This window comes from Rhinatrema bivittatum, chromosome 7 (genome assembly GCF_901001135.1).
Source record: "Rhinatrema bivittatum chromosome 7, aRhiBiv1.1, whole genome shotgun sequence".
In the NCBI taxonomy this organism is placed as follows: Eukaryota; Metazoa; Chordata; class Amphibia; order Gymnophiona; family Rhinatrematidae; genus Rhinatrema; species Rhinatrema bivittatum.
The window spans coordinates 150,593,870-150,603,908 of record NC_042621.1 but is presented as its reverse complement, the minus strand read 5'-3'; the positions used below and the strand labels follow the sequence as shown (position 1 = coordinate 150,603,908).

The 10,039-nt window shown below is 40.9% G+C and overlaps 1 protein-coding gene across 18 annotated transcripts in view; it reads right to left on the bottom strand.

The window, feature by feature from the left end:
- Positions 1–2,383: 2,383 nt before the first annotated feature.
- LDB3 (LIM domain binding 3) overlaps positions 2,384–10,039 on the bottom strand; it is a 452,171-nt gene continuing 444,515 nt past the window's right edge. For 15 of the 18 annotated variants that reach the window (XM_029609318.1, XM_029609322.1, XM_029609325.1 and 12 more), the window contains one exon: positions 7,425–7,829. In XM_029609318.1, coding sequence (XP_029465178.1) covers positions 7,740–7,829 — 90 coding nt within the window. In that variant the 3' untranslated portion in view covers positions 7,425–7,739. Of the gene's footprint in view, positions 7,830–10,039 lie in introns of all 18 variants that reach the window. The other 3 variants (XM_029609315.1, XM_029609316.1, XM_029609317.1) reach the window with 1 other exon arrangement.

Below are 10,039 nucleotides of genomic sequence, written 5' to 3'. Positions count from 1 at the left end.
AAAATACAGAACTTTCTGGGACAGTGTAATAGCATGGATGGTCCTTCCCTGCATAGGGGTAGATTTTAAAAGGTTGCACGCGGGCGTACATGTGCGCGTGCTACCCCGGCACGCGCACACGTACACTCGATTTTATAACTTGTGCGCGCAGGCATCCACAAGTTACAAAATCCGTGGTCGGCACGCCCAAGGGGGTGCACAATTGTGCACCTTGCGCGAGCCGAAACACGCAGCCTTCCCCCGTTCCCTTCCCCCTAACCTGACCTTCCCACCCCTTCCCCTAACCTTCCCCCCCCAGCCTTCCCCTAACTCCCCCCCAAATTTTTTGTTGTACCTTTTGCGCCTGCCTCTGGGCAGGCGCAAGTTGCACACGCCGGCCATTTGCCGGCACGCGATCTCTGACACAGTGGCAAATAGCTGCTGTACCAGGAGCCACTGACCCCGCCCCTCCCCGCCCCTTTTTGCAAGCCCTGGGACTTACGTGCGTCCCGGGGCTTTATGCGCACCGCTGGGCATTTTGAAAATAGGCCCGGTGCGTGGAACATTTTGAAAATCCAGCCCATATATTGCAGGGATGGATTTAGGATTTTGTCAGCCCTGGGTGCTTTTGATGCTTTCTCTCTCCCTCCCCCCCCCCCCCACCTCCTGTTACAGAGTAGCAGAGCTGGAAGAAAGCAAATCTTAGCCGGCCTGCTGCCCCAGGCACAGCCTTAATGGATAACAAATCCAGGGCTGCAGCTATGCTGTTTCTATGTAGCATTTAAGCCTGTGCGCATGGAGCCTCCGGCAGCTACTGGGCTGCAAAGAAGAAAACGTCCATCAAGGTCATTGCGAACTGCATCTTGCGGGGGCCGAAGAGGAGGTCCATCAAGCTGCTGCCACACTCTAACCCTCCCACTGGCTGAAATTAAGAAGACACTGCAGGCCATACACCTCAACCATCTGCAGCCACTGCTGCCAAAATCAAAAGAGTCCACGAGGCCACCGGCAGACCCCAATCTGCCGGCAGCCTGAGTCAGGAGAAGGCCGCGGGACCCAGGAGGAATGTGAGTATGTGTGTATGAGAGAGGGAGCATTTGTACATGTATGAGTTATGTGCGCATGTGTGTGAGAGCATTTGTACATGAAAGAGAAGGAGCATGTATATGTGTATAAGAGAAGAGGAAGTGTTTGCATAAGCATGTGTGCATGAGAGAGAGAGGAAGCATGTGTATCTGTATGACAGCATGTGTACATGAAAGAGAGGAAACCTGTGAAAGTATGTATGAGAGAGAGGGAGTGTTTGTATAAGCATGTGTGCATGAGAGAGAGGTAGCATGTGCATTATGTCTATGAGAGAGAGGAAGCTTGTAGGTATGTGTGTGAAAGCAAATGTATATGAGAGAGAGGAAGCTTGTGTGTATGTCTGTGAAAACATGTATAGGAGAGAGAGGGAGTATTTCTTTAAACCTGTGTACATGAGGGAGAAGGAGCTTTTGAATTTGTGTATGTTTGTGAGAGCCTGTGTGTATGAGAGAGAGGGAAGCATGTGCATGTGCATATGAGAAAGAGAGAGCTAGGCACTAGATGCCTAGTGGTAGGCCAAATGATGACCTGCTGGTAGGCTTTCCGCCAACAGGAAGAAGAAGACAAGGACCAAGGGTGGGGTGGGGTGGGGTGAAGAGTGAGTCATATGGTGGGTTGTGACAGAGGGAAAGGAAGGGATATGAGTGAGGGAAGGAAGGAAAGGGAAGAGAGTGATGGGAAGGAGAGAAAGGGAGATGAGGGAAGGGAGTGAGGAGGTGAGTGACTGAGAGGGAAGGGAGGGTATTGAGTATGAGAGGGAAGTGGAGTGAGGAGGATTGACAGAGGGGAGGGAAGGGAGGGAGGAGGCGAGTGACTGAGAGGGAAGGGGAGTGAAAGGGCTGAGTGGGAGTGAAGGTGTGAGTGATTGGAAGGGAGGGAAGAGTGAGAGAAAGGTGTTGAGTGACTGAGAGGGAAGACGAAGGATATGAGTGACTGAGAGGTGAGTAAAAGGTGATTAAAAAGGAAGGAAAGGAGGGAAGAGTGAAGACATTGAAGAGAAAAATTAAGAAAGACAGGTAGAAGGGTGCACATGTATGTATGAAAGTGTGTGTATATGAGAGAGAGAGAAGAAAAAGTTTGTGTGTTCCTTCTCCTGCTCCACCTCCTCCTCTCCACTAATCCAGGACAATCTCAGAGACTGGAAATTAAAAGTTCCCAGGTATGGAGAAGGGAAATTTTTTTAACTTTATTAATTTTAATTATTGGGTGTTATTTAATGTGTCTACTATTTTGAAATATTTAATTGATTTTTTGGGAAATGTTTAAAGTTGTTTTTATCCTTATTATTTATTAGATGCTCTATTCCTCATTTGTTTTGAAATGTTTTTTTTTTATTTGTATGGTTTACTATTATGATGGATTTATATTTCTTGATTTTCTTTATGAGGAATGGTGTTATTTCTGTTTTTTTGCATTATTCCACTGCATATGAGTCTAGCTGGGAGGTCTAGGAGGGGAGAAAGGGCTGGGAAGCAAGACTATTGGGGCCTGGAAGAGTAGGGGAGTGAGGCTGACTTGTGCTTCTGTTTCTCTGAGATGGGAATTGGAAGAATTTGATTTTCTCTGTAATTTTTGGGAAATGTGTATCTGAATATTTCTATATTATTTCTCTTGTGATATACTGCAGGTAGAGTTTGGCTTTTTGGGTTTTCAGTTCAGCTTTTGTCTCCATGGTCCTCTTTCTAATTTGTCATCAGTTATTCTGCTTTTGGCGAGGGAACAGGCAGTGTGCTCTGTGCTGTAATAAGGCTGCAGTGATGTTTGCAGGTCTGGAAAAAAGGATACATTTTAGAATGTTTTTCTTTTTTTTTTTCTCCTGATGATCAGAAGTGAACAAATTGGAAATTTCAGAAGAATTTCTAAATTTTACATCACAGTCCTTGACTCTTGGTCGTCTTCTTTATCAGAGAATGTTTTTGTTTGCCTGCAGTACCACAGAGGGAAGGGGCGAGGTTGGCGGGCCTGTCTTTAGGCAGGGAAGCTTTTGCCCCATAGGCTGTTCACAGCAGACTGTCTGTTCATTTCGTTTTTGGGGTTTGTAGTAGGGTGACTTTCTTGTCCTTAAGCATGTCTACAAGGAGGATGGGGGGGGGGAGCGCAAGGGAGGCAACGCAAATGAATTGGTCACCGGGCGCCGGAGACCCTCGGTACACCTCCGCTACTACGCTTTCCCTCTGGCTCTGGAATTGTTCCCAGACAGCAGAGAAGAGGAAGAGGAGCATTAAAAGGGGAATTCATAGTGAATGCAGCCTTCTGGGTGAGATTTTGGGTATCTCCTCCTCCTCTGAAGTCACTCTACATCAGTGTATGTGCTGCACCCACATTTTCAGTGACGGAGAGCACTGCCAGCACAGGTACTATTTCTGACAGTAATCAACATAGCAGCATCCTGATCCACCAATACACTAAATTAAGGGCGTGCCACTTTGAAGGATTAACTAAAGAGTCTACACTTTCGTTATGTGGTAAAAGCTAATTGGATGAATTTTGCCTTCTTCACTGGTCACAATTTTTACAACAAAGTAGCTACTTCAGCAAATATTTGGACAGAATTTAAGGGAACAATTTGTGATCAGACAGACAGAAAATGTAAAACCTGCTGCAAGCACAATGGACTTGTTGAGTATAACCATTTTCTGCAGTCCATGTGGAACATATCCCATTAAATTCTACAGCAAATGCATTCATAGATTTTGTGGACCATTTGCAAAATTATATGAGAGCAGCAGAACATTTAATTTTTGCAGATCCTCAGAGTAAAATGAAAATTATAGGACAACATGAATCTTGATGATTTTGTTTGTTTTAAATGCTGAGTTTTGATAAATACTATATCTGAATAACAGTGCTGCAAAATGTGCGAGGTTAAAAAATGGCTCTGGGACATATGGACAAACTGAGGCAGGCTTGGTTTAGCCACAAATCAGATACGCACTTGTAGCTCAGCCTTGGGTCAGCCTGTTTTTTATAACCTGAAACTATCTAGGGTCCCAAATCATATGTATGCATGATGATGTTAGTGGGGCAAGAAGAGAAGAAGGTAATAATCAACTAGCTAAATATTATTTCCCTGGGAAATACACATCAGAAAATATAGAATCCTATTCTCATCTGTCCTTCAGTATCCATTGCAAAATTCCCTTGAACCAGGCCAAAAGAAGTTCCCTATACAAATTATTTCCCTAAAGCAAAGTAATTTGCACATAAGTTCAGTCATTCAGCTGTGTAATCTTGTTTTTTTTTTCCCATCTAAAAATAAAAAAAACTTGCAATAAAATTAAAGGATAAGGTAAAACAGCCTTATTAACCACACCCATGTAAAATACAACCTAACTAAACTACAAATTAGTCTTTTATCATGTAAGTAGAACTGTGTTAGTACAAATCATGCAAGCAAAACAAACTTAAAAAGTTTCATTTAAAACTGACAAGTCATTATGAAATCAGCCATTATAAATGACAATAAACATTGTAGTATATAATATCATAATAATCACACTTGAGGTGTTGCCATCTCCCAGTAATTAAAAAGCTTTCCTCTATTTTCTCTACTGAGTAGCTATCTAATATTTCTCAAATATGAAATGCTGTCTATGAATTAAAAAATCTAAAACTCCAAAATTGCTCATGCCATAAATTGCTGCTGAATTTCTCAACAAAGCATATGGTTCTATAAGTATGTGTTAATTTAACAAAAAGCATAATTTTTGGAAAAAAGTTAGACATGGTCTTTTTAACATTATGATGAACCTTGAAAAGATTCATAATTTATCTATTTACCTATCTACCTATCAATCAAGTTTTGCATTATCCTTATATATGCATCTTTTATGGAGTAGATTCTTTGTACATTATGATACTTAGTATTGAACCAGGACAAAACTGCAGAATAATTTTGGGGGACTATGAGTTTTGAGACCACTTAAGACACTTCTTCAACTACATCTGATAAAAGGTATCATGGCCTCGCAAATAATCCCATTTTCTCCAGTACCAACAAGGCTCCTGGAACTCTTTTATACAATGGCGGACACGAAACCAAATCATGTGTGAGGTGCATTAATGGAACAAATCCCATTAACAAGGTCACACGGGACTACACCCAACTCTGAACTGTTTGGACAATATTTCCACTGACTTTCCATAGGAATTGTGCCCCCTTTTTTCCATTGGAGCAAGTTTATTGTAGTGGACTGGATAACAAGGGAAGGGAAATGTGCAGGGCAACTAGGAGATTCTAGAAATATTTCTGAATAATGACAATGAAAGTGCAAACGTTTTTTCTGATTAAGCGTTAACTGAATTTTTCTACATTATTTTACTACAGGGATAGCATCACTTAGCTCAGGGGTGGCCAACTCCTGTCCTCGAAAGCCACAAACAGGCCAGGTTTTCAGGATTTCTAATGCATATGCATGAGATGGATTTGCATGCACTTCCTCCATTGTATGCAAATCTGCCTCATGCATATTCATTGTGGATATTTTGTAAACCTGGCCTGTTTGTGACTCTCGAGGACTGGAGTTGGCCACCCCTGACTTAGCTAGTCTCCTCATAGCACTAGTTCTTAGTCTTCCTAAATCCTTGATTAGCTTTGGGGAGGACAGCTTGGAGGCTGATACAGTAAAGCCTCCAAGCTGTCCTCCCCAAAGCTAATCCTACTCCACCTTCACTTCAAACATAAGCGGATTTCAGAAAAAAATAAAAATAAAAAAATAGAAAAATCAGAAAATTGCAAAATTGTCAAAATATGCAACTTTACTGCACCTAGACTTTTCCAGTTCCCCTGAAAATAAAAAGTCAGCAGAAAAGATAGGGATACCCTGGTAGCTCGGGCTAATGTTTTTTAAATTTATCATTATTATTATTTTAATTTGTTTAGGATCTAGATCTACTATGCAAAGAAAGCCTTTGAGAAATCTCACCTCCTACCTTGAGAACCAATTAGCTGCATTTTTTCAGGACAGACAAATCTAAGTCTGGTTTTATTCTACTACTTGCCACCTGCCCTGAAAACATGGAGCTAGTTGGTAATCCTAAGAACCATTAATCCAGAAGATATCTTTGGTATCATTTTAGGGTTTCATTTAACTTGTTTTTGTGAGTGTCAAAATACTTTATTGAGAATTTCAGTTTATTCTATTCAAACTACTCCACGACATCCTAAATATCAATAAATAATGTTTTTTGTTTGTTTTTTTTATTTTAAAATCAACAATTTACCTAGTATCTTTCCTAGAAGCTCCTGTGTATTTTTTTCCTATTTGAAAAAACAATGGAGTCATTCTATTCTTCCAGTGCTTTCAGATATTTTTGAGATCTCATTGGAATTTTGCTCAATTTACCTAGAGTCTCGCATACTTTTCACAGATGCTGAAAACACTGGAGACTTTCTGCAAAATGCAGAATATGTGCAACCAAAATGCTAGACATTCAAAACGTGTGCATTAGTTAAAGTCTTATTAATGTACCAAAGACTGCAGTCAGCTGCTTTGTCTCTGGTATAGTCAATTTTGTGACTATAAAATCCAAACCGGGTCCAGTACAGGTAGATAGCCCTGATCAGGAAGTGCTTTCCATTTACAGAAAGGAAAAAAGAAAGAGTGAATCGAAAGATGATTTTTGCCCTCTCCCTATTTCTTAGAATCGTTATGGGGAAGGGGATCCTTTTCCTTTTAAGTGGACAGGTCAGTTAAATCCATCATACCTGCCCTCATCAGCCACATTTCCATATATTTCACATACCTGTGCCATTGAGATTAAATACCAAGCTCGTATTATTGCATTATCATGCCACCCAGAGCTGCCAGGAAATCTTTTTTTGTTTTGGCAGGTAGAAATGTCAAGCTGTCCTGGCTTTTTGACCACCTGATCTGTTGTCATTTGGTACCTGTAGTTCCAGGTTCAAATGGAAGAAGCAGGACAAAAAAATGGCATAATACATTAGGATACAAGTTCAAAAGCCCTTCGGGAACTGAGACACTGGGCAGCTCAGGACTCTCCCAGCTTAGTACATTCTCTCCTTTTCCTTTCAGTTCTGTTTAGATACTGGGCCAACTTCTTTAAGCACTGGCTGTGCTCCGAGCCTGTTGCTAGTTCTGCGTGTTGGATGCTCAGAGAGGTAGCGCAGTGCTATAAACAATGGAATAGCACTTCCTTTTTTGGTGAGGATACATGACTTACTGCTTTCTGTTTAATGTAACTACCCACTAAAGAGCTCTAAAAATACCCTACAGCTAATATTTTGCCACATCAGTTTTTTCCTGCTTCAGCTAAATAGTTTTATTAATAATTTCTTTCAGTTTGCATGAACAGTAGGAAGGTCACAGTTTCAGGCCGGTCTGCTTGGAAAGTCTATGTTCAGGCTTTCCCAAAAGGTATAAAAGTGCCAATTTAGTCTTCTCTTCTGATTTGCAATTCTGTTTGAAACTTTTGATCATTTTTTTTTTTTTTACTCAAAAGCCAGCCTTTAAACTTTCGTACCTTGCTACGATCCTACACATTAACATAGTTAGCTTGTTAAAAAGAGACCCATACTATACGTCAGAAGCATTAAAATCCTATGCTTTTTTTTTTAAACAAGTAGTGTTATTTGCAGATATCCATTCCTTTTCCACAGTTGCTCAGCCAGCTGCCTGTCTCGTCTTCCATGCCGTGGACTTCCAGCTCTTGCTTTAGACATTGATGGCATGGGCATGCTTCTTGCACAGAGGTTTATCCTTCTTGGAATAAAAGGGCTGGCCTTCCAGGTTCACATGGCATACCTGGTAGAGAGAGAAATAACACATTTTTTAACAATAACAATAATCTTAGGTTTTTAGCCTGCCTTTCCAAATGATGCACAAGGAGGCTTGCAGCATTGTTCAAATTCAAATACAGTAAGTCCTTGCCCCAAAGAACTTGCAATCTAACCCCTAGATTCATCAAAATGCTATTATTTTGCAGGGCTAACACCCGCGACAAGAAAAAGAGGCATGTTTATGATAATTTTAGAATTACTGCACCATGCACTTTTCATTGGTAGTATATCATGGGGTGCTTTAAGGTTTTCACACTCTGATACTTAGGGGTAGATTTTCAAAACTTACGCGCGCGCTACCCGGCCCGCACATATGGACGCGCGCATGTTATAAAATTTCGGGTCAGCGCGCAAAGGGGGGTTATACTTTTGCAAATACGCATGGCAACGCATAGGGGCCTTCCCTAGTTCCCTCCCAGTCAGCTCCTTAATTGGAGTGCCAGCTAATAACTCGAGGTGAGGTTTTGGTGGTGGTTTAGGGTTTTGGGGCCAGTTTGACATCTAGAGTGAGACATGCGAACAGCACAGTACACCTCAGTGAAGATTTGACGTCATTTGGAGTGAGGAAAGTCTCACAAAGATGAGATTTCTACAATGTTCTCTCGCCCTAGTACTATCAAGCTAGGGCGAGACTCTGCATGTCAAACTGGCCCCATAACCTTAAACCACCACCAAAACCTCACCTCGAGTTTTTAGCTGGCCCTCCTACAGTGGTACAAATAGTTGACTACTGTAAAGGCCTCTCCAGAGTTTCTCTCTCTCTCCCTCCCTCCCTCTCTCCTGCTAAAAGTGCAATTTGCTATCTTTATCGTGAATTGAGTTACAGCCATTTCGGGCATTTTGCACAGCTTAACACCAGGAAAAAAGATGTAGTTATTTCCGGGATGTGATAGTGCCCCACATTTTCATTAATCCCCCCCCCTTCAAAAAATTTGCATTTGTGCCATATGGTACCATAACTGTCACATGCGTTAATGCCATAATGCATTTTGATGAATGAACCTATTAATGTGTACCTGAGGCAATGGGAGATTAAGATGCATATTCACTAAAGCATGGTAACCCATGTTAAAGTTAACATGGTTAACAAGCATATAATATAGTGAAAGGGTCCTACTGGAAATAATGGAGACCATGGTAATTAATGCAAGTGTCAATCTGGCTTTAGTGAAAATGCCTGAAAATGACTTGCCCAAGGCATAAGAAGTGTTGGAGGGGGATGTGGGATTTTGTGTGAAGGGACCAGTTCAGCTTGGCTTGGTAACAATGCAGGCTAGGATCTGGCTAAGATACAATCCTCTTCTTCATTGTTCTGACTCTTCTATGTGGATGCATAAGCAAAGCCCTTGTACTCTGGCCTAGACTTATTTGCTCTGCAGTCCTAAAAAGGATAGAAAGGTAGTGTGAGCCTGGTCACAATACTAGTAATAAAGAGAGCACTCATTGACTGAATATTGTTACACACTCTATAGTGCAATATCATTAAATGCAATTTCCTTGTGTTATTTCCTTACTATTTATAAATATATTTTACAATCTAATTTTTACTGAATTTCTGGTGATTCCTTTGTATCTCTTCCAAAACACAAACATCCAGATTCAAATCTTTAGTTCAACCATATGTAGGCTAGGTGAAAAGGCTTTCCATAGTATCTGGGTACACAACAATGTATAAGATAATTCACTTACCATATATACTCGTGAATAAGTCGATCTCATGTATAAGCTGATGGTATTTTTGGGTCCAAAAATCAAGATGTATCTGTCACCCATAGATAAGTTAGGGGTAAAACCTAGGGGGCTTAAGAAATGGTGAAATTATACTAAGAAACAAACCAATAACTTAAAAAAATCACTTTTATTTATATTTTAAAAGCAGAATAAAGTGTCTCATAAGAAATATCATTTAACAACTTAAGAAAAGGTCCCTGCTGTATCAATCCTTGCCTCCTTTCCCCATGGCTGTCCCTGCTGTTTGAATCCCTCTCTTTTATTCAAATCCTTCCATATCCAATTCTTTTTCATTGGAATGTCCAAATAAATTGTGGAACTATTCTTTGGTGGTGCCATCAGCGTATATGTTGTCTTCGCTGTCTCCATCTGTTGAATCATCATCCAATGCTGATTCGTTTTTGTCTTCATAGATGGCGTCATCTTCTGATCCATCCATAGCAT